General features: G+C 45.9%; 1 protein-coding gene across 1 annotated transcript in view; it reads left to right on the top strand.

The window, feature by feature from the left end:
* timm50 (translocase of inner mitochondrial membrane 50 homolog (S. cerevisiae)) overlaps positions 1-25,061 on the top strand; it is a 28,301-nt gene that overhangs the window by 1,039 nt on the left and 2,201 nt on the right. The window contains exons 2-8 of the mRNA XM_026191967.1: positions 1,007-1,163; positions 4,332-4,363; positions 9,856-9,877; positions 16,251-16,309; positions 16,498-16,617; positions 18,164-18,268; positions 18,479-18,577. Of these exons, the coding sequence (XP_026047752.1) occupies positions 1,007-1,163; positions 4,332-4,363; positions 9,856-9,877; positions 16,251-16,309; positions 16,498-16,617; positions 18,164-18,268; positions 18,479-18,577 (594 nt within the window). The remainder of the gene's footprint in view (positions 1-1,006; positions 1,164-4,331; positions 4,364-9,855; positions 9,878-16,250; positions 16,310-16,497; positions 16,618-18,163; positions 18,269-18,478; positions 18,578-25,061) is intronic.

Raw genomic sequence — 25,061 nt, 5'->3', positions numbered from 1 at the left:
GGTTTTAGTTAAAGACTAAATAATTGCCACTCCACTTCTTCCCAGCAGCAGATACAGAAAGTGCTGAAATCTGTTAAAATCCATGAATTTAATTGGACATGAAGGAAATCAACAGCCTTCCATGAGACCATGTTGGTTTCTGTCAGTCTGTGTTGTTTTAAATGCTGTATAACATTTGCACACATTCACACATCCATGCCTTTTCAGTTAGTTTGGCATGCTCCTGATGATGGACGGTGTTTTGAGGGTGATCTCCTCCCAGACTTGGACCAGTGCATCTGTGCGTTCTGCAGTTCTGTTTGGCAGCATCAGGTGCATGAACCTCCCTGAGGTTCTCCTTGGGTTCAAGTCTGGGGAGCATCAGAGTCGTCATCTTTCAGACACTGACTACACAGTGCGGCTACACAAGGGCCTACTGCAGCAGCATCAGGTCTCAGACTGGGTTTGAGGACTTTATCCAGCTAAACCAGTCATGCTGGATGAGCCTGAAGGTATCATAGCGTTCGTCTCCAGACTCTCATCTGTCTCCTGTGCTCAGTGTGAACCTGCTCTCATCCACCAGAGCTGGACTGTTGGTTGTTGTCCTCTGCTGCACTGTGCTGTGAGCACGGGCCCTGCTGCACGCGGTCTGATTCTGACAGTCTGCTCAGAAACATGCACGAGGAGCACGATGGAGGCTGTTATGCAGCACTCATGCAGCACTCCTCTACTGCCCTGCACGGCTCTCCTCCACACTGTCGACTGTGCCAGCATACACACCAAACCACCTCCTGTCAGTTTTTATTGTTTCTGTAAATTCTGTTTTTGGGAATAAAGTTTTTTTTTTTGTTTTTTTTTTTGCTTGTTTGTTTAAAAGAGACACAAAAACGTTTCCTTGTGTTAAACTGAATGAAGCTGACGTCTCTAACGCTTTCCTCTCAGTTCAGACTGAAGGTGAGCGCATCAGTGCTGCACATTTCATTAATGCTAGTTCATAGTTAAACAGAAACGCTTGTTTTTGTTTAAGGGTCAGCCTCCTCCAGAGGGAGGGGAGGGCGAGAGGGAGGGCGAGAAGGCAGAGGACAGGAAGCAGAAGGAGAACACGGCCTACGCCAAGAAGATGGTGCTACGGTTGGCCGGATTCATGGGAGTCGGCGGCGCGGTCGCCATCGTTTATATATTCGGTGAGTCTTTAAGCTTCGTCCTGTGCACTCAGAGCGAGAGACTTTGCTGCCTCTCCTGAAACGGCGTCCTCACTTAGTCAGTTTCAGCCGGTTTGCTTCACAGGTGGAAACACGGTCACTGTCAGCCAATCAGCTTGCTCAGCAGCACGTCTCTATGTTCAAATCCAGTTCAACCTCTTTCTGTAGGGGTGATGTGACAAAGGAGCTGAAAATAAATTTCAGTAGACACAAAGCTGTTTCTACCTGGTTTCTATCCAGAAACTTGACAAACATTCAAGAGCTGCAGAGTTTAAATGTGTTAGATCAGGGGTGGGAAACTCCAGGCCTCGAGGGCCGGCGTCCTGCAGGTTTTAGATCTGCAGGACCCTCTGGGTCAACACACTTGAATCACATGATTAGTTCATTACCTGGCCTCTGGAGAACGTTACGACATGTTGAGGAGGTCATTTAGCCATTTCAGTCAGCTGTGATGGATCAAGGACACATCTAAAACCTGCAGGACACTGGCCCTCGAGGCCTGGAGTTCCCCACCCCTGGAATAAAGTCAAGAATAAGCCTGTAATCCAGATGTTTCCCACTGGATCAGATTGATCATGTCAAACCTTCCATGTAAAGAAGAGAAGAGATTTGTTTGAGGACAAACAGAAATTCTTGAAAAGGTTTGAGGAGCGTTTTTTTAAACTAATAGTTGACAGAGTCTAGTGTGGTGTGGCATTTTTAAAGGAAGAGAGGGTTTTTATTGTTTCCTTCATGCGAGTGTGCTGTGAGGGTTTATGCATGCAGGGCAGCTGTGTATTTTTCTCTTTAGAATTTAATGAGGGTTTTGTTGGAATAAATGTGCCACAGCTACCCTGGGGGTCAGTAATATTAAACTCCTGGAAAGATCACCGTGGGCTTTTCGGCCGGGCGCTTTTATACATACCCCTGTTTGAAAACATGAACCCAGCACGTGGTTGTTGGTCACGGATGAAACATGGATCAGATGTTTGGTTCTGCTGCTGGGTTTAAACACGTCAGTTTCAGGCGTTTCAAACAGGAGATGCAGCTTTATTCTTTGAGCCATCTTCAAAAGAACAAAAGAACAGGTATAATCTGTATTTCTGGCCGCGCTGGGCCTCTGAACTTCCTCTGATGGAAAGGTGGGTGTGATTGGTGTTTTCACACTTGGCTCCCTGATTGCAGGGACAGGTGGGTGGAGCTAGCAGCCTGTCCTTCAGAGGAGAGTCAGACTGAGGATGGTGAAGGGCGTTGTTGACAGGTTTGGCGAGTAGAAAAATGGACCCAGAGTGATCCGTTTAAGGAGGAGGAGAGGATGGAAATGTAATCTTTGATTTGTGGAGTCGGACTCGGGTGAGGACAGGATGAAGGATTTCTTTGGGGAGTCGTCCTCTTCAGAAACAAGTCGTTCATGAAGTTATTGGAGATTTTTGATTTGCTTTTTGTCTGCGTGTTTTGAAGACCGTGGCAGACTCTGTGACCTCGGTCTTCACAGGAATGGGATTTTATGTCTTTAATTCCACGCTTTCGATCGTATTTTGGATCCTTTTGAAGTTCGTTCCTCCTGGAGATTTTCCACCTTTTCCACTTTGACTTTCTCCTTTAGTTGTGAAATATTTGTGCTGCACTGTGAGAATGCCAGAAGAGATTTTATGGTACATCTTTTCTGTGGCTCATACCTGGAGATGTTCAGGATTATAACCTGCTGTTTCTCCTGTGTTCCTTTGTGCTTTGTAGCTTTCGGCTCAGGGCGGCTGCACCAAAGGTTTAAATGAACATAAATATGTAAAGACTGTGATTGGTTCGTTGAAAGGAGGTTATTACAGTGATCAGACTCGTGTAAGAGCTGCTGAGTTAATAATAATAATCAGCATCATAGTTAGTGCTGTGTGTGATGCCATCACAGCACTTTAACACCTGCACCTCCTCCAGCTGCTCGTGCAAGTCATTTTTCTGGTTGTGTTAACCTGGTGCAGTGTGCAGGTTAGCACTGTGCTGAAGCCACGACTGTAACGATGTGTCTGTACAGAAGCTCAGAGATACGGCGGGAGACAGTTTGAAAACTTCTGGTTCGACTTGTTCTCTTCCTGTGTCGGGGCTGAGGTGGCGCTGTGTGATATTACCAGCAGCACGTGAAGCCACCACAGCCTCTGACGGTGTGCTAGCACCTGAGGGCCCAGGCCTCACTGCAGTCTTGACTCAGAAACGACCTCGGTGTCGGTGCAGACAAAGGAGAAGACGCAGCTGAAACAGGAAACACCGATACCGCTGAGTTTCATCTTTTCAGGCTTACAGAAATCAGAGAGCCCAAACCACAGCTGCTCGCTTCTGATGAGTATAAATAGATCTGTAACCTGACCTTTAACCTGCAGGGCACCTACCTGGAAATGTAATAAATGAAGCTTTTAAATGTGTGTAACAGCGACTGCACGGTGTGGTGGTTTAACCATTTCTAACAAGCGAACATCCTGGGAGGAGATGAGATGTTGCTGTTGGTGCTTGTTGGTTATTGGATGGTTTGGTTGTTTTTTTTCGTCTCTCATTTATTTTTAAAACATGGGAAAATGTTTTTGCTCGACCACAACCAGTGATGTCTGTTTACTCACGCGTGTTTTCAAATATTGATTTCTCTGTGTTTGCTAATATTTCTGCTGGAAGGTTCAAGCATTATTGTGAAGTGCGCGTGTCACCTGCCTCAAATCTAGTAAATAACCTGAACAGGTGATACACTGTGGGTTCTCTCCAGGTACTCCGGCTTCCTCCCACAGTCCAAACACATGCAGTTAGTGGGGACAGGTTAACTGGTAACTCTAAAGCAGGGGTCCCCAATCCCAGTCCACAAGGGCCGGTGTCCTGCAGGTTTTAGATCTCACCCTGGGTCAGCACACCTGAATCACATGATTAGTTCATTACCAGGCCTCTGGAGAACTTCAGGACATGTTGAGGAGCTAATTTAGCCATTTAAATCAGCTGTGATGGATCAAGGACACGTCTAAAACCTGCAGGGACACCGGCCCTTGTGGACTGGGATTGGGGACCCCTGCTCTAAAGTGCCCATAGGTGTGAATGGTTGTCTGCGTGTTAGCCCTGTGACAGACTGGTGACCTGTCCAGGATAAGTGGAAGAGAATGGAGGGAGGCAATAAACTGTTTTATTTTTCTTCTTTTTTAGGCACAAATTCGGTGGATGAACAAGGAAACACGGTAAGTTTTGCTGTCTCTCACACACACACACACACACACACACACACGTGTGGTCGTGCTCATGCTTTAAGGCGACGGTGTTTGATTGTGAAGTCACCTGTTCAGATTCAAATCAGGCATCTGTCGCGTGAGGAGCACACTTAACAGCTCGCTGCGTGATGGAGGGGTGAGAGGTGTCGCTGTGGGAGAGGAAGCAGCACACTTATCTCACCTTTTGTCCGCTTTCATACTGTAACAGGATTGAGCAGGACAACGACCTGCACTTCCAGCCAGACGGTGATCCAGATGTTCAGCAGGCTGCGAGAGCAGCATCAGCGTTTTAAACATGCGCAGCTCCAGCCCTCGCCTTCAGATTATACATGTTTGTGTTCAGATAACCAGCCTTTCCAGTGCAGAAGCTTTGCTTTGTTCCGGTAATAAGATCGTCCCCTCGCTCTTACTTTGCTCAGCTCAGTTGCTGCTAACCAGCTGAAAGGCAAGCCAGATGTGTTTCTGTGGTGAACTGATACAGGGCAGTGTTTACTGATGGAAACAGATGTTTATTAGCATCTGGAGACATCAGCAGTGTCTGTGTGTGACAGATCTGAGCTGATGGTGATTTTGAAAGTAATAACAGCTGAAGACTTGGATCAAGCTGTCAGATTAGAGGGGGTGGAGGGGGTTGGCTTGGGCTTTGCGGTTTCCTTTGATGCTGGTCTTTGGGGACAGGATCTTTGTTGGAGGCGTTAATGGCCACTTCAAAGGGCACACTTCAGTCTCATTAGGATCCTTTTGTTGGTGACAAAGAGGTGAGCGTGTCGTTTGCTCGGTGTGTATTTGAAGCTCGGGAACAGAAGAGCCGGCCGCGGACATCAGCGTCGGAGAAAAGGACCCCAGACTGAAGCCTGCAGTAACTTCAGTCGTTTGTCTTCAGTTGACTCATAAACTTGCTCTGCACTTCATTACTGCACACTTACAGCTTTCTAAAGTGTCCTTTTACAGACAGATGTGCTCGAGCTGAATTTAAATGAAAAGCAAACAGATGGGGGGGGGGGGTGTTCTGGTGCAAAGCTGGGTCGTCTACCTCGGGACGTCTGAGACAGCTCGGTGCAGAGAGTGATGGACACCTGAAGCACAGGCGTCATGCTTTATCTCCGTGTGAATCATCCACCTCAGGATCAGCTACGATCCAAACTGGAAGGGAGGAAACTGGTGTGTTTCATTCTTTTACCCTGATTATGTATTTTACTGTATTAGAAATCGTACATTTAGTAATTCAGAATCTGATCTGCCTGACCGTGCAAGCTTTAACTGACAGGATGTGAATCGACCGTCTGCTCAGGTAGGATAGTTTCAGTTTGAGGTGTGGATGTGGGAAGGATGAGCTCGCTTTGTCCCGGCACGAGAGGATTTCTCTCTTCAAAGGGCACACTTATCTCACCTGACTTCCTGTCAGGAGCTCCAATCAGACGGCACACTTCTCATGTTGCCGTGATGCCCGTCTTCTGCAGTGTGTCTGCGCTAACACTTACCAACTCCTCATCCTCAAACTGTCGTCTTCAGGGCATTTAACGGCGGCGTGTGCCGGCGCTCGGAGAGGTGTTTATGCAGGAAACACTTCCCAGAAAGTAAGTGTGTGTGTGTGTGTGTGTGTGTGTGTGTGTGTGTGTGTGTGTGTGTGTGTGTGTGTGTGTGTGTGTGTGTGTGTGTGTGTGTGTGTGTGTGTGTGTGTGTGTGTGTGTGTGTGTGTGTGTGTGTGTGTGTGTGTGTGTGTGTGTGTCAGCTGCTCTTTAGTCATAAAGTTTTAATTATTTTCCACAGTTTTAAGTTTGATCTCCCTGCTGTTTGAAACCACAGGTGTGATTCGTCTCGATGTCACATTTCTACAAACGTAATGAAATGAAACGATCACTTCGCTGTTTAGACGTTTTTACCTGCTGCTGTGAGGTGTTGTCGTCACCCCGCGCGGTGGGCGGGCAGCATGGACACAAGTTTGGTAGGCGACGTAGGAGAGTGAAATTAATACTGAAGGTGTGGGGGGATATCTACTGAAAATCTCAGACAGGTTTGAATCTCAGTGATGTCGAGGTCAAAGGTCAAGTGTTCTGAAAATCTTGTCAATGCTGTAACTCGAGAAGAAAGTCACCGAGGACTTTTGAGTGAGCAGTGTCTGTGAGGAGGCTGAGGGGCGTCATCAGTATCTTCGTCTGCTGAAACCGACCGGACTGTCAAAAGGAAACGATTAAAACTTTGGGATGGACGTTCAGGTTGGAATTTATTGCCGATCGGCTGAGCCTTTCACCGGTCGTTGCCAATAATGCTGGTTGAAGCTGAGAGAAGCGGTCGGTGGTGAAACGAGCAACAGGGCTGTTTATGTTATTAAATATTTCCGTCCTGGAAGCACATGTTCGCCAAACGTTTTCAGCAATCCAACGGATGATCCTTTTCCACAGTATGATGCGACATCATTTCCTTTGACAGATATTTAGATACAGCCAGCGTGCACTGTGTCCACCTGAGCTGTCCATTTAACCCTTTCATGGTGGTCACTACAGTGGACAGCCAGTGTTGGTGCACAAAAAGATTCTTATTTAAATTAAAAAGTAAATTTCTCTAACCTCTTAGAAGTTCAAAGATCTTTTTTTCATGCCTAAAGATGAATAAAAAAATATGTAAGAAAAAAGTCCTGATTGAGGTTGTCATGATTGATGCATGACAGGGTTAATTTTCAACCGTTTTAGCAAGAGCACTTTGCTATTCTGCTGGTGATAGCCGAGCATACTCAGCCGGATAGTGGACACCTAGATGCTCATGCAGGTTAGTCGTGTTTGCTGGAGCTGTGCGCGTGCACCAGCGGCACAGCCCTTTGGTTACACCCTCAGGTTTGCCTCTTTCATCTGGTTTAAAGCCAAAGAAATCCCTGATGGGCGACTTTGGGGTTTGATTACATTGCTCCGCCCATCAAAAAGTCACCTGCGCGAATATATCGCCTATCATCATTTATTGGACTGATGAATATCTGCTGGAAAATTTTAGATATCGCCCAACTTTACCATGAAACCCAGCACAAAGCGCCCTGGTGGTGCTCGGGGGCGTTAGTGCACATGGCAGGAGTAACATGGAGGCCCCGTTAATGTGTGAGAGTAAATCTGTGAAAGTACATCTAAAATACTCTTAAACCAGAGCGTTGGCTGTTTAAGCAGCGTGGGGAAACCTGCTGCTGACCGCGGCTCACGCTGACACGCACAGGTTTGTTTTTAGGGTTTTTGTGGACGTCCTTGTGGTTTGTCTGCATGCAAGGTCTCACACGTGAGCGGACCTGTGGGAACCCTCTGCTGTTATTTAACACTGTGGTCAGTATGATGTAAATGTTCTAAAATCAGCGCCGCGAGGACACGGGAACCGCAGGCCGGCCTCTTTTCCGTGCTGCGCCGTAAGGACCGCTCTCTCACATTAAAGCCTCCGGCTGTATCCTGTCGAGCCAGCAGGCGGGCCGGACCGCTTCAAAGCCGAGGCACACTTCTCACGCCTTCCTGCTAGCCTGCCCCCCTCGTGAGGTCACACGACCCGGCTGTCAGGAGGAGAAACCCTTCAGACGACACACTGTGAACAGATTTACACGTTACGGTCGGCTCGGCGGCCGTCGGGGTAAAAATCCAATGAAGCACAAATGAATTAAGAGCAGCAAACAGCCGCCTGCTGGAGCTCTCAGACAGCTTTGGGAGAAGTGGTGAGCACCGAGGCTTCTTCCAGGAACAGCTCCCGGTGTCCCTGAAGAACAAGCTGTTGGCCTGTTACAGGGTTTGGCACGCTGTAAGTCATGCAGGCGAAATGATAACCTTTGACTTCATAATGACTTTCTCATAACTACAAAATGTAAAGTCTTTACATACTCAAGGAATCATGAGGTCGTCAGTTATATCAGATATAAATGTTATGAGAAGTTCTCATCATTAGGACGATGTTTATGGGCTATTGGTGTTTTTCAGAAGCACAACATTCTGCTCTGCAGCGAGGGAAGCTCTGCGCCGCTGGACGTAACTTCGTAGCTGGTGTAGTCTGTGTGTGGAGGGGTGACACGGTCAGTGCATGTGTGAGGGCAGCGTGGTTTTGGCCATAAATGACAACAAACAAAAATCCACGAGCCCAGACTTGATGACACTCGTTTGATTTGTAGGCATAAAGTTTGAGCCGGCGTGTGTGAACAAACGAGGCACCGCTGGGATAAACGGTCCTCGAGCGATCTCCGTTTTCTAAGGATGAAACGTTTGTACAAAGAAAAATAGTTCTGATGTTTCGAACACGTGAGCTCCACCGCCGAAAACGACTTCCTGTTCTAGTCGTGCAGGTTCCTGCACAGCCAGGTTGGCCTGTTAAACAAACTAGAGCAGTGAAATGCTTTGCTTTTATTGGATGTCTGTGTGGAGTTGTGTGTGTTTGAGGGCTCTCTGTTGCCAGCGCGACACGTTTAAATGATGAATCCCGTCCGGCCGGTGGTCTCCGTTTGCCAGCTCAGATTCTGGGATGTTTTTGTACTTTCTGTCCTCGACACGTCGAGTTTGGGGAGTGTGGGAACCCGTCCCGCTCTCCCAGGCTGCTCTGCAGTCGCACCGAGGTGTCGATGAGGGTTTAACGGCCTCTTCCACGCCTCTGAACTGACATCACTTCACCCCCGCACGAGAGCATCTGCACGCCTCTAATTAGCCATTTTCTCCACTCTGTAAAAAGAAAAGAGCTTCACCAGAGGAGGTTCATGCACATCCACCCTTTTCCCACAGGTCTGCCCATCAGAATTACATTAAAATCATTAAAGAGTCGAATTAAAATAATAAAGTGCATTTCTAGCATCAGCTGGTAGGAATCTTAAAGTCTTAAAGTGAGCAAAGTCCAACAGAGTCAGTGACGCGTACCTGTGGTCCAGCGTAGTAACTGCAGTGACTCTGCATGTCCACCAGGGGGAGGGCTTCATCACAGATCCGACTTCAGATCTCTCTTCATCATCTTATCTTCTGTCTCTAAAAAGATTTTCCTTCTTAAAAGTTCAATTCAATTTCAAATTGAACTTTTAAAAACAAATCTTTGTGTAGTTTTTACGCCCAGAAAAAGTCATGAAGCTGTAGATGAATCATAGAAGTCATATAATGTAATTATACATTATACCTGTGATACTTGATAGTTTTTTTATTTATTTTTACCTCTGTTTTATTTTGTCCCGATAAATAAATGCATTTTATTGTATTTTATTCAGACTTTATTGAGCTTTTTGCTGTTTTGTTTATAAGTAAATCTCATTTGAATCCTGTTAGCTAATAATCAGCTGATCAGTACCTGTCTGACCTGAGGTCTGTGTCATGAACAGAAAATAAAAATTATTTTCTGCAGTGTATCAGCACACGTGTAAGTAAGCAGACCGATGTGGAGCTGCATGTTTACGCTGCCCTCACAGCTCTGATGAGCAGACGTGATTGATGAGAGCAGATTTGTAACCACCTCCTTTCTGCTCCTCCTCACAGATTCCAGACGAGTTCGACAAAGGTGAGTGTAAACCTTTTATTTTTTTTCTCAGCTCGAGCTCACATTTAAACTGATCTTAAACTGTGTTTACTGCTCACAGCTGAGGCGCTCTCTGCTTGTGTGAATGATTGATCACTCGGTGCCAACTGTTCTCACTCTGTGTGTTTGCTCCAGTCATCCATATGCCCCATCATTCACCCCGCCCACCCCTGAGCTGCCTGTCAGCACAAATGCACACGTTTCCATCCAGCGAGACAGACTACAGCTCATCGCCTCCGTTAACCCGCTGCCTCTTAACAAGATGACAGAATAATGGGAGTAGTGCTAAAAATACATGTGGAGACCATTGGCATGCTGAAGGTGTGGAAAGCTGCGTTCATTAGCTGAGGTGCAGTTCTGTGCAGCAGTAGGTTTGCATACGTACAGATGACCAGTAGCAGGCTGGACCACCTTTAGCTTTTAGAAGTGGCCGTGCGTGGTCACAGTAACGGGCTGCAGGGTTTAAATAACTGACGGGGGCGGGGTGTGGTCCTCTGCTGATGTAGCTCATCTGCTCAATCCGAGATGCTCGTCTGCACACCTCTTCATGCACGTCAGTCATTATTGGTTTGATTTTATTGCTGAGTCGTGCAGAAAACTACATGCTCCGCCCAAACAGGTTCACAAGATGTTTATAAAACTGAAGCAGCAGCTTAATTTACAGATGAAGTAATAAAGAAATAATCTCTCCTGACGTGTTTTCCAAGCTTTAGAAACAAAGATGACAAAGTTCATCTTACGATTAATATCTATAAAAGATTGAACGGCTTCCATGTGTGGCTCATGTAAATTCAATAAGTGAATGGAGAGTGAATCCCAGAGCTGCATCATTTCTACATGCAGGAGGAAGAACATGATGTAAACAGAGTAAATCTTCATTCTTCTGGCCTTTCTGCTCCTCACATTGATCTGCTCTCTTTCTTAAAAAGCTATTCTGATTGCTTATTAAACCTAATAATCAGATGGTCAATATCTCTTCCTCCCGGGGGTCCAATCTGCCTCCTCTTCTCCTCCTCCTCCCCTCCAGTCCTCCCTTTCCAGCCTAAATCGCTCCCTGAGGTCCACTTTGTCCTCATCTGGCTGCAAACCTCCGTCTCTCCTCCCTCTGTGGGTGACGCCTTCGCCCCCTCTCTGCCTGTCCGTCTCCATCTGCGGTCGGCAGCTCGCGATGCCGAGGCTGGAACCGGTCGGGACAGACGGGAGAGAGGGAGGATGTGTGGATTGATCGATTGATTGATGAACAGAAGGACGAGGTTGGACTGAAGCTCAGGGACACTGAGTATTGATGAGTGGATTAGATCCGGGCTGATGTGACGCTCACAGCTGTCCACCACACACTCATTTACAGTGTGGACAGCTCCCCACGTCACAGTTTTATCTTCTTAAACCAGCAGTTTGACTCTTAAACTGTTTTTATACACAAAACTTTGCTTTTAATTCAAGTTTCTGTGCAGAATAGAAAGTTTTGTAGAGGTAATAATCATTTTCCCTCCGTGTCCTCGGAATAGTGTGTCAGACATGAGAAAAGAGTTTAACGTCTCTACATAAAGCTGTTAATCTGCACGATTAAAGCACAAATCATTGTCAGATTTATATTCGATATTTTATCTATAGTGGAAAAAATAACTAAACTTTTAAATTAGAAGTTGTCCGTTTTATTCAAACAGGAAAATTCAAACCTTTTACAAGAGTGAACGACAGCATTAGCCGCACAGATGCATCTAAATCCACATCCATGCACCAAAGCAAGAACAAAGTGAAACAGAAGTCTGCAGGCTTCAAAGCTCAGTCGGCTTCAGTTTCAGCGCCGCCGTCGCCGCGTGAAACGAACCCGCGGCAGATGGAAGCGGACAAAAACTGATCTGCGTCACGTTTAGCTGTGCACGCAGAAGGACTTTATTGCTGTTTTAATTAATACTGACTGTAAGGAGAAAACTGCTCGTTGGTGTTTGCAGCCGGTTTGCTTCAGGAGTAGAAATCGCTGCTGGCGCTCTCTGACAGCAGACCATCAGTTATGACGAACACTGAAGATGCTGAAGAAGAGCCGACCTTCATCATTAGTTCTCACATGCGGTCTGAGGGGCTGTAAATGTATTCACAGCGAGGAGAAGAAGAAATGTCAGAATGGTGATGAGTGGTGGATTCATGCACATCATGACCTGCGGGACCTTAGGAACCAGGGGCAAATGATCCCTGATTAGCTTAGGGAGCAACCTAAAAGTTCACCACCCCTCAGGGAGACGCGCCTCCACATCTTTCATCCTCCTCACTCCTCTTTTATATTCTACCTTCCTCCTCCTCCTCCTCCTCAGGGAGCGGCAGAAGGTGAGTGAGGCGATGGATGTGCGAATGGGACTTCTGGGACACATTTGGCTGCAGAATCTGTTCGCGTGCCAAGTGACGGCATTTGTGTCTGTGATGCTGAGGAGCGTCGGATACCATAGCAACCAGCATGTGACACGCCTCGCACACACAATGCAAAGTTTTACCTTCAGAGCGACAGACTAGACTTGGAGATGGTGGAAAGGGGGAAATCTCACGTCCTGCCACCTGTCCCACACTCTGATATGAGCCTTCAACATTTACCCAGAATGCACTTCATATTCACATTGCTTCATATTGTGACACTGTGAGTGGGCAGCTCTTTGAGCCCTAAAAATGTCCCCTGGATGTCTGCTGTTCATACGTTGGTGGATCTGTGCGCTCAAAGCCTAAAAACAGTGTTTCTGTCCACGCCGAGCCCTCCGTGGTGTTTGAACCTGACACGTTCGTACTGCGTCCTGCTGCCGGAGCATTAATAACCCCTCGCAGTCAGCCCGGGGGCCTCGTATGAACACATTGAAGAGGCCACAGCGTGCCGTCGTTTGTCACCCGGAGAGAAAGCAAACGATTGATATCTGAGGAAGAGGAGGAGGTGGCGTTGTGCAGCAGATGCCCGTCCTCACTGTGGCTTTTGTTTAAGGCCAGAGACCTCCATCTCTCCACACACCTCCCTCTTTAACTCTTTCTTCATCCCCTTACTCCTCTATCCCTCTCTTTGTCGCCTTCATCATACCTCCTCCTCCCCCACCTTTTTATTTCAGAAACAGTAAAAACTTACTGAGCTTCTCTGCTCTTAACACTCAGATTCAGATTGTTTTCTCTTCTCTTGGATCTTTGTGAGGTCATAGAGACAGGGTCATCTAAGGTGGTGCTAAAACAGCTTGTTTCAGAGCTGGAAACAGTAGAATAGGCCGTGTTTGGAGTGTGTTGCATGTTTCCACCTCATAAACGAAAGAAAAGTCAAGAAAGGGAAAATATTCTCGTTTAGGAAGCGAAACCAGTCTTTGGTGTGTCTTTGGCTGCATTTTGACAACTGAAACAAATTCCAGTGTAATCCAGTAAAATGTGGTTAACATCCTGGTGTTGCCTCGAACACCACCTTCCTCCTCTCAGTCGTAGAAACTGTCAGAAAGACAGATTCCTCCCCCATCACCACCTCCATCACCTCTCCTCTGCTCCATTAACATGATAAAAGCCCAGATTAATCCCCCTCCCCTCTGTGGAGGATATCCCCACACACTGGCGTCCTAGATTTCCCTCTCTCACACACACACACACACACACACACTTTTCCTGGTGTGTTTGGTGGGGCTCCCAGGGGACAGGTTACTCAGCAGCCACGCTTTACACCCCACGCTGCCTGCACGCGTAAACATCCTCTTCTTCAGCCTCGAGGATATTATCGCTCCTCTTTTATTTCATTACTCTCACACCATCTGTTTGCTAGCACCCCACAGCCTGTATGTAAAAGATGGACATCCCTTACCTGACATCACACACTACTTTCCCCCGTGTGTAATCTAGCTGTTGTCACAAATAATCTGAACACTCGTGTTTCTGCAGATGCTCATGCAGAGCAGGAAAAACCTCACTGGAGGTTTTATCTTTCCTTTCAGGTCATTGTGTGTCTTAGAGTTTGTTGTCTGTCTCTTTGTGGCCATTTCATGGTTTTGATTTTTGTTCTGTTATTTCTGGGCTTCTTAGGATCTTAATGCAGGTGTTTTGGTCTCATTTTCTGGTTATTTTGTCTGGACTTTTTTCTCGATTTTGTGGATATTTCTGGATATTTGTTGGCATTTTGTCTTTTTTTTTTTTTTTTTTTATGTCTGTAAATGTCATGCGTATATGAGTATACATCGAAACAGAAACCAGATTTAAATGTGGTCAGTCTCCCCTGCATGGTCATCTCCTTGTTTACTTCTGGACATCTTTAACTGAACTTTATTTATATAGCGCCAAATCACAACAACAGTCAACTCAAGGTCTTTATATTGTAAGGTCGACCCTACAATAACACATACAGAGAAAAACCCAACAATCATATGACCCCCTATGAGCAGCACTTTGGCGACAGTGGGAAGGAAAAACTCCCTTTTAACAGGAAGAAACCTCCTGCAGAACCAGGCTCAGGGAGGGGCGGGGCCATCTGGATACAGTTACAGTATTTTATTATTTGGATAAAAGCAAACATTGAAGAATTACCAACATATACACAGACAACAGTACAGGGGATCTAACCAGAACAAACTGAGCTAGCGTGATGTTTAAAATGAAGCTCCGATGGAAGAAGGAAGTCTTTTCCAAAGTGATCCAACCTCAAAATGTGGATATAAAAGGACGTGGTGGATTAGATGGTCGGCGAGGCAGGAATAAGATCAGAGGAGATCTGAGATATAAGCAGGAGCCATGTAGGGTGTTGCACATTATTTATAAATGTTCAAATAAATACCAGATTTCACTGGAAGCCAATTAAGGAAGCAAGAATATGAGAGACGGTCCAGCTGTGTGGTCCAAACAGTGAAAAGTAATCTACAGTGATCTAGACAGGACAGGATTACTGAAGTTCTTAAATGACAGTAAAGGTTTGTTTTTGCGGTGTTTGAGCTCAGACGGTGGTCACAGTCGGGCCACGTGATGTCAGCTCTAATATAAATGTGATTGGCTTGTAGGGAAACGTCAGCCTCTCTGCTGCTGTCAGGACCTGAATGCTGAAATTAGGCTGTAAACACCTTTATTTCTGCTGTAAAGTTTTAATGAGGACTGGCTCACTGCTGGAGCTCGAGCGGAGTGATCCAGGTCTCCACAGGGTCTTTTATTTTGAAAACTGCCTGCTCTAAGCTTGCTTTGTTTGCCTTCCCGTCCTCGTTTAAAAGATCTGCTGTTCTTGTTAATGACACAAAGCAGAGCGGTGCCGTGGGAATGAAGACCTCGTCTTCACAGGCTGAGTGGAACACGATAAGGAATCTGAGCTCCATCTTTGCTGTCCGTGTTTTGATGGATGGATGCTTGACCTTCTAATTTGGAGTCATGCACTCTCTCCTTTGCTCCGCCCCTCTCTAATTATTAACCATATATACATGTACATATTTCCACACAGTGTGTGTCCACCTCCTCAGCGTGTCATCACATCAGGCAGATGGCTCCCTCGCTTCCTGCAATGAACTCTGGGGGACTGAGTCCCTCGGGAACACAGCGTGCGTCTCTCAGTGCTTGTGTTTAGAGGGAGATGAAGGATAGAGGTGTGCAGTAATGAGCCCACCACCCCATGGGAAATGGAGTTATTGTTATTTAGTAGTCATTAGCACGAAGACTCGGCATCGTCTCCCCGATCACCACGCTGATAAAAACCAGTCAGCTCAGCTTTGGGTTTTATTCTGACCAATCAGATCTCCTCCTGCTACTCCAGTATTTGTTAAAGCTAAAAGTGAATTTAAAAATTGCCAAATTAATACAAGTATATACATAATAATCACATTCAATGCCATCTCACAGAAATGTATGAAGAAGATCATGGACGCTGTGTGTTTTGCTGTTATTTACCAGGGTTCCCGTGGGAACCTCGATAAATAAAAATGAGAAAAAGATGAAAATAAAAAGATCTTAAAATGTCTCATTTCCCCCAAAATTACTGCTGGTTTGTTCAAAACTGGTAGAAGGGAATCGCAGCCAACAGAATAGATCTTCCCCTCCGTATTCAATGGTCGTTTGCTTTTTGAGGAGATGACTTGAACGTGATGTTTGCCGAGCTGTCGGAGACCTGCGGCTTCAGCGTCGGCTTGGCTTGGCTGGAAGTCCAGCTCCACGCGCACTCGCTGAGATCTTATCAGCTGTTTGCGTCCCCTCAGGGAATTGTAGTTTTCAGAAGCCATTAGAACTACAGCTGTGCTCACTTTCGGTAATCTGTCGGCTTTAAATGGGCTCTAAGCAGCTAACAGAGGAGTCCCGCCTCCTCTTTGATCATCTCCTGCACCGTCAGCCTCCGTCTCACAGTCAATTCACTTATGTAACTGAGCACTTTTCCCTTTTCTTTCAGACCCTCCGGTCATCCAACAGTTACGAAGAACCTACAAATACTTTAAGGACTACAGACAGGTGAGTCCAGCCAGCGTCGGTGCATGGAAACATCCAGAACTAACTTTCATGAGAGTCAAACAATTAAGATCTGATTAAAGTGTAGACCCAGCTTTAGTGCAGCCAGTTGAACTATTGCATTACCTGTTTCGGACTTTTAGAGGCTCTCTGTGACCTCGTCTTTGTTTGTCTCTCGTTGATGATGTCAGATGATCATCGAGCCCACGAGCCCGAAGCTGCTCCCCGACCCTCTGAAGGAGCCGTACTACCAGCCTCCTTACACGCTGGTGCTGGAGCTCACAGACGTCCTGCTGCACCCGGAGTGGTCGGTACGTCTGCTTCTCCGAGAGCTTTACAGCCTTTGTCGATTATAAACGGTCCAATGAGAAGCTGGAGGGTAACACTGCAGCAATCCCACTGAAACTGAACGGAACTGAAAACTGTTAAAGTTAAATTAGTCAAGTTTTTCCAACTTCCTTCAGAACGTTATGAAGGTGAGGAATCAGCAGGCAGAAGAAGCATGCTCTGTCAGTGCTCTGTCAGCTCTGCAGAGGTGTGAACTCGGAGCAAAGCAACAGCGTGGTGTATTTGATCCTTTACAACCAGCCCCACAGATTATAATCTGTCAGTTACAGATACCCCTGATCCCAGCACCTTATCTGTATAAAGTAGACTTGGAGTCAAGACCACCTAAACCAATGGTACTGAGAGTAGCTGTAGATGATGTTTTCTGATGGGCCTTTGGAGGAAAACAGGAGGTGAGAAGCTGAGAGAGGCGTGTAAGACTGCAACTCTGGATCGTCACGTTTTGGAGGGTCTAATACATTTAGCCAGATTTCTAGAAAGGAGACCTGCTGCAGCCAAAACGGGATGGATGCTGTGTTATCCCTGTGACAGACCTGCGACCTGGCCAAGGTGTGCCCCGCCTCCCACCCTGAGACAGCTGGGATAGGCTCTTCCCCTGTGACCTTGAATTACATAAACGGAAGAGAATGGATATTAATTGTTTGGCCAAACAGTGTCTCAGGAGATGAACTCCATTAGTCGCCAACAAAGAAACCCGAGTTAGAGCTGTGGTACGTAGCTTCCTGCTTCCAGGGCTCCTCACCTGCTGTTTTTTAGAAAGCTGCTGCGAGCTTGTGTTTGGCCTCTTATTGTCCTTGTTTCCTGTCCTCGTTCCCTTAAACTTGAAACACACAAAGAGCTACAGTGAACTCCTCAAGACTGAATAATCCTGAAATGATCCTTTAACAAACAGGTTACAGTTCAGGAGAGACAGGTGGAGGATGTGCTGGAGGCGTGTCCACCACCTGTCCGCTCGTTCAGTGTCTGCTCCTTTTCACTCGTGTAAAACACGCCTCTTACCTGACAGGTGCGCAGCAGCCAACACCTGCCGCCGGTTAAAGCAGGCAAACACGTTCACCTGCTGGACCGTGTCAGCCTTCCTTCCTGTTACACACACACACACACACACACACACACACAGGTGATAATGGGACAAAGCTTGTTTTATCTGTTTAACTGAAAGCAGCCTGAGTGACGAGGTCACGACCTCTGAGCGTGCCCAGACAGTGGCTGTCAGATCTCCTTCCTGCAGCTGTCGGTGCCTCACGCCTTCATACTTTTGCAAAACGATTCATATAACCTTCATTAACGACTCTTTTCTGGTCTCGCAGACACTGTGTTGTGTTGTATTCTTAACAACATGTGATCGAACTTTATTATGATAAACAGAGAAACTCAGAAAGGGAAGCAAACTGCTCGCGTCCACCAAAGTGCAGGAAAAGCTGCAGGACTTTGTTCATGATGAGCAGCAGCTGGAAACCCTACGCTTCAATCCAGATGTGTTTAAACAGCTGCTCTTTCTCTCTGCAGTTGGCAACAGGTTGGCGCTTTAAGAAACGTCCGGGCATCGATTACCTGTTCCAGCAGGTGGCGCCGCTCTACGAGATCGTCGTCTTCACCGCAGAGACCGGCATGGTGAGCGTTTCAGCAGCTGCTCATAGAGACGGCTTACAGTTCCCTCTCCTGCTGTTCCCACACGGGCTGGCCCTCTTTAATGGGATCGTACCACTTTGAACTCACGTGGGGGGAGAGGAGCGTGTTTCTGTCTTATTTACTAATCTGAGGCGTGACGACACATTAAATCAGCTCTTTGCATCCATGCTTTGTGCTTCCTTTCGTGTGCAGACGGCGTATCCTCTGATCGACAGCATCGACCCTCAGGGTTTCGTCATGTACCGTCTCTTCAGAGACGCAACGCGTTACGTGGAGGGACATCATATCAAGGTGTGTGTGTGTGTGTGTGTGTGTGTGTGTGTGTGTGTGTGTGTGTGTGTGTGTGTGTGCTCGTCTGTGTGGTGTTATGTCAGCCTGACATGACAGAAATGTTGACTTAAAGGACACTAACATACATTTAAAGGTGTTTTTGACCAACAAACCTTTGCTCTTGAATAATCTCATGTTTCACATCAGTTTGAATCTGTGGCTCAAAAAATCCTAAATTTCTTTTACATTTTAATAATAAAAAGTGTTAAAGTTTTAGATTCAGTTAAAGAAGTGTTCAGCTTGTGTTGGATAACTTTATTCATGTGTTAAACGATCTTTAGTGCTGATTTCTGGATGGATGTTGTTACGGGTTCAGATATTGAGGGTGAGCACAAACACAACACTGGCCCAGAAGAGCTTCGGTCAAACAATGGTTTTAATGAACACACTCGTGGGGAGATGAACACTGCCCACCGACTGCATCGATCTCCAAATGGTGGAGCATTACTCAAACTCTTATAGCCACCGTTGACCCCCACCTAGTCGTAAAAGCCTAATCATTCACTAACTCCTAGCGAGCCTGACTTATGGCCTTGGCTCCCTATTTCGTCTGCCTTTAACAACAGCAGGAGTGAAGCTCCCGTGGAATGTGCTCTGACTCCTCCGCTATCAGAAAAAGCAAAGTCCTGACTCTGAAAACAGCATTTCTTATAACTCAGCAGTATAATGCATCATAAACAATATCATTCATTCACAATAAATCAGCAGTCTGATGTAATACCGATCAGTAATAGTTTCACCTTCTCTAATTCAGGAGAATAATGCAAACTAAACCTACATAATAATTTCACAATCATTAATCGGGGGCATAACGTGGCATAAGATAATATTATAATCTCACAATGTAAATTTTAAAACGAGACAGCGCCCCCTCTGTGAAGGGCGGGGCGTGGCGAGTTTAACTAAAATCATCCCAAAGCATCTCGTTCGCTTCTTAAGTCGACTGTTAACAGTGAAACACGTCCAACTAACATAGTCTTTGTTCATTTTGTCTTCCTTCATTAATTAAAACGCTGAGGTGTCCGTACTGTGTAGTTTATGGGTAGTTGACCGGTTCTTCTATAGAGGTGCTCTGCTCCAGGTGAGGTCAGGGTGCTGTGCTCGTTTAGTTTCTGATCCTTGTTACCTGCAGCAGTCAAACATGCACAACGATGCCTCCTGTCGTTGGCGTGTGTTATCATGTTATCAGTGTCGGGTAAACGCTGATAACATTTACATCTGCGATTTTCTATGCTGTGGTCTGCTGTCATGGTGGAGTGGCAGAGAGGGACGGGGGGAACTCAAACTGGTCAGGAGGGCCAGCTCTGTCCTGGACTGTCCGCTGAGGTCCATCGAGCAGGCTGGGGAGGATGTTGTCTAAGCGAACATCCATCACGGACATCACCTCCCACCCCTGCATGAGACTGAACACCGAGCAGCTCGTTCAGCAGTAGGAAGGAGGTCATTACAGCAGCTGTCAGACTCTGTGACGCAGCTTAACATGCTTTGGTCGTCTTACTCACCAGCTTGTTTGTTTACGGTACATTTCATACAAATCTCTGTACAATTTTCTCAATTTTTCTATACATATTCTGTACATTGTTACCTGTATATACAAACTTTGGTTGCTTATGTTTATAGGACCACCTTGTGTCTTCCTTTTATATTTTATTTTCCCGTGCTGTAAGAGCTCTGTAACCGAGATTTCTTATCCGTGGGATAATAAAGATGATTCTTTTCTAGGCGTGACGTGGGCCACGAGTTTGAGACCCCTGCTCTAAGACAGTAACAGACTGAACCAATTAAATAATACAGTATATTACAAAGTTAACAAATGGCTCAATTATAAATATACTGAAACGCATTTTCTAAACAAAATACAGAAAGAATCTGAGCGGATATATTTCAGATAAATCCAAGTGAAGCATGAAGTTTACAGTTAACAACATCGCACAACAAAGAAGCATTCGTGCTGCTCCATTTTGTACCATTTGCAGTTTCTCCTCTGTTGCACCACCAGACCAAACTAATCGATAATCCACTACTACTGCCTGATCAGGTTTGGTGCCCAAACTTTTACTTTCCAGCTACTTCCAGAAGATGAAACCGTGAGCAGGAAGTTTAAGTATCTAAACTCTGCTACAGCAGCTCGGCGGTGCTGCGTCACCCCCCCCCCCCCCCGTCCTCTCTCCATGTTCGCCTTCTGCTGCACAAATTGATTTCTCCTCCCCTCGCTCCCCCTCTCAGGCCTCATTAACCTTCTGCTTCCTTTCTCCCCTCTTCCTCTTATGTCACCTCCCTTTCACCCTCCCTCACCCCACTTTCTTCGTCCTCCTCCTCCTTCTGTCTCCCTCCAACTGCCATCTCTGTGCATTAGAGAGCTGGGTGGAGGCTGGAAGGAGCTGGTTTAACCTACTTCCCAGAGCAAAGACACACTTTACCAGCTCATCTCCATAATGCCAAGACAGGCTGAATGCAACAGATGCTGAGAGAGAGTTAAAGTGCTGTATATGGCAACAAGAGAAAGTTACTAAGTCCCTGTGAAATTAAAACAGTTGTTTAATGATGCCTGTGGCTGTGCTTTTAGCAGCCGTGGACGAGTTTGATCCAAACCAACACCATCAGGCTTCAAACAGACATCACAGAGTCACAATCTGAAGTCTGTTTTCTTTTCTGTAACTGGACAAAACTTCAAAAAATGCATTTTGGCTAATTTTCCGGTTTTGGTTCCAGTTTTTTCCGAGTCCCTCAGATTTAGGGGAAATATTTAGCACCGATCAGTCTGTATGGATGCTCTTTCGTTTGTCAGTTGGATTGTGAGGTTTCTTCCTGTTAAAAGGGTTTTTTTTTCTTCCCACTGTCGCCAAGTGCTTGCTCCACAGGGATCATCTGACTGTTTGGGTTCTCTTTGTATCATTAAGGATATTTACCTTACAGTAACGAGCACCTTGGCGGTGCGTGGTGCTTTTTAAATAAAACTTAAAAATGTAATTATATCTGTGCATCGTCTACATTAGTTATTATTTTAGCTTTTTTTTCTTATTCCGCACCTAAAAATGAGCAAAGCTGCTCTGCATGGATGCTTGACCGCTGAGTTGGAAAAACAATGGTTGTCTTTTTATTTCACAGAGTCAGGCATACTGATCCTGTTCTACCAGCTGTTTTATTCTCCACTGTCTGATATTCCTTCAGGAATATTAAACTAACACCACAATGAGATCATTACCTCAGCGTTAACCCTTCCTCTGCCTATTGTTGGCTGGCCTGCATCCGAGCGTCGGCTGCTGGCCTGAAGTGGATCAGACGTCTTATTGTTTGTTGGCTGGATAAGAAACGCAACAGTTGGATTAACTTTGTTATTTTTAAATCATTCATTTTAAGCCTGATGTTTAGTTTATATATGCAAAACCCCAAATCAGGAGGTCTGCAGACACTAAAACACACTGAAGGGATCCCAACTCTTGTATTGGTTCACGTACATGTGCACGCTTCTCACTCTAAAAATGACCTTAATCTGTTATAACAAACTCAGAATACATTTAACATTAATATAAAGTACATTTCACTCATTAACTCAGACAATATCCCAATGAAACCACAAAGAGCTGCTCAGAGTAACATCTTTAAGCACAGAGTTAAATAATAAACTTAAGGCTTACTTTTTGAATTTCAAGGATATTTTATTGTTTCAGTAAATATTTAATCAGCCAGTCACATGTAGACTCAACAAGTTTGTCATTTTGTATGGAGTTGCCCAGCCTGAAACGAAATACTGTTTCTCACCAGCCTCTACAGTGCAATAAGCAATACAGTTAAAAAGAATAAATACAGTTTACAAAAGGCAGTAATGAACTGCAACAATAGTTATGGTTAAAGATGTAGAGCATATAACCACGCCCAGGAAGACCTGCTGAAGTTCAGACTGAGCACCAGAATGGGAAAGAAATGTGATTTTAGTGACTTTGAACATGGCACGGTGCAGAAACTGCTAATCTGCTGGGATTCTTCCACCAACCATCTGAGTTTACAGAAAACGGTCCAATTCGAAAATGTCCTATGAGCAGGAGTTCTCCGCGAGAAAATGACTTGTTGATACCAGAGGTCAGAGGAGAATGGACAGAGCGCTTCGAGCTGGGCTACAGCAGCAGAAGACCACAATGAGTGTCACTCCTGTCAGCTACGAACAGGAAAATGAGACGACGGCTCACACAGACTCACCAAAACTGGGCAGCAGAAGACCGGAAAGACAAACCTGGTCAGAATGTGGCTAAACATCATGAAAGCATGGATCCATCGTGCCTGTGTCACCAGTTCAGGCTGCTGGTGTGATGGTGTGGGGGTTATTTCCTTGGTGGACTTTTCTCTCCTCAGTACCAGCCGAGCATCGTTCAAACTCCACAGCCTGAGTGGCTGCAGAATAAATCACCACGTTACAAACTCAGATCATCAAACTGGTTTCTTGACCGTGACGTTCACTCAAACATCCACAGTCACTTAATCTTAATCAAATACCGTATTTTCACGACCATAAGGCGCACTGTACTAAAAGGCGCAGTCTCAGTTATGTGTGCCCTTACTGTATTTAACACACACATAAGGCGCACTGGATCATAGGGCGCATACAAGTACCGTATGCGTATTTAAAAATAAAGCGGGAGCAAACCTGAATTCGGTACCTTACTCACATTTCTATTGCCGGTAATCGTCATCATCAACAACACACAAGCACACAAGTGTGCGTATTTAAAAATAAAGCAGGAGCAAAACTGAGTTTGGTACTCACATTTTTATCATCAATCAAACCCATCGAAGTCCTCATCCTCTGTGTCTGAATTGAACAGCTGCGCTAAATCTCCATCAAACATGCCAGGTTCACTGTCTTCACCGTCAGAGTCACTTTCCGTGCTGTGCGGCTCCTCGGAAACGATGCCGGCTTTTGCGAAAGCTCGAACAACAGTGCCAGCAGACATGTTAGCCCAAGCATCTACAATCCATTGGCAAATTGTGGCATAACTCGCCCGGCGCTGCCTTCCACTCTTAGTGAAACTGTGGTCTCCACCGGTCATCCATCGCTCCCAGGCCGCTCGCAGCCTTACTTTGAACGGGCGGTTCACACCGATGTCCAGCGGTTGGAGTTCCTTTGTCAGGGCGCGCCGCACTTTTTGAAGAAAATCTAAGACTTTTAAGTGCGCCTTATGGTCGTGAAAATACGGTAGTCTTTTTTTTTTTTTTTATGATGTAGTGGAGTGGGAGGTCATAGACGTGCAGCAGCTGTGTGACACAGTCATGTCGAGGAATCTGAGACATGAAGAATTAAAACGGCTGTGAAGGAAAAAGAAGGTTCAACCCGGTATACCTTATGTATTGGCCCCACTGTTACAGACTGCATGCTGGTCCATCAATAACAGGACAAGCGGACTCCTCAAACTGATGCATCTGCCAACTACTGCAGTGCTCCAAGACATCAGAGGGGGAAGATGTTGGAGAGGAGGAGCCATCCAGCTCGAAATGACCCAAATAAATGTTTTGGTCTTTTTCAAGACCATGCAGTGGGCGGAGTCAGGCTCTGATATGATTGGGATAAGTAGAATCTTACTGTCAGCTTGCAGTACAGTACATAATACATTTACCTAAACTGTATTTGTGAGTGTGTGCAGCATTTCTTAGCACTTCACCGACTCTGTAAAAATGCTGCTGCCCAATTTGCTGAGAACATGAGCCGAGGGTCTCGCAGGAGGGAGTCACGCTGGTGTTCGTGAGCTTCTGTGACGGCAAAGTTTCCTCTGCTGGACGCTGCACAGCAGTAGATGTCATTCCTATTTCTAATCTCCCAACGGAGAGGGCAGCCACAGATGGCGCCTGCCAATAACATCGCACGGCAGATTTGACGAGAGGAATTTTCATACAAAGACGGAGAAGTGCGGTGCCGGGGAAGTTGTCGGGGCGCGACCTTTCATTGACGTAACTCTGTGTGTGTTAGAGTTAACCCCCAACCTGGAGCAAAGTCCTGCTTTAGTCCCGTCCAGCTGCTGTTCTAGAGTGAAGCCAGTGTTTCACAGTTTGAATCGACGCGTATTTAGAACATTCAACATGACAGGCTTCGGACGGCTTTTATTGGTCACATGGCATCATAAGAGCTCTAATTAAGATCAGAGACCGTCGTTGTCAGACGTCCACGCCATGTTGCTCTATTGCATCTTCTCTACGTCACTTATATTCATAGTCATTATTCATGTACCTGAAACGAAGACGAAATGTTCAATTCAATTTTATTTATATAGCGCCAAATCACAACAAAAGTCGCCTCAAGGCGCTTCAAATGCACAAACAATATGTGGAAGAGGGAAAGGAGCAGCCAGGTGTCGACTATCAAATGCACTGATTAACCGATCATCTGAAAGCTCAAGCTTCCCTATAAAAGCAGAGGTTTGGGCAGTTTGCAGGTCTGCAATCAGCAGTGATCTTA

Source organism: Astatotilapia calliptera, chromosome 14 (genome assembly GCF_900246225.1).
Source record: "Astatotilapia calliptera chromosome 14, fAstCal1.2, whole genome shotgun sequence".
In the NCBI taxonomy this organism is placed as follows: domain Eukaryota; kingdom Metazoa; phylum Chordata; class Actinopteri; order Cichliformes; family Cichlidae; genus Astatotilapia; species Astatotilapia calliptera.
This window is presented reverse-complemented; position numbering and strand designations above follow the sequence as displayed.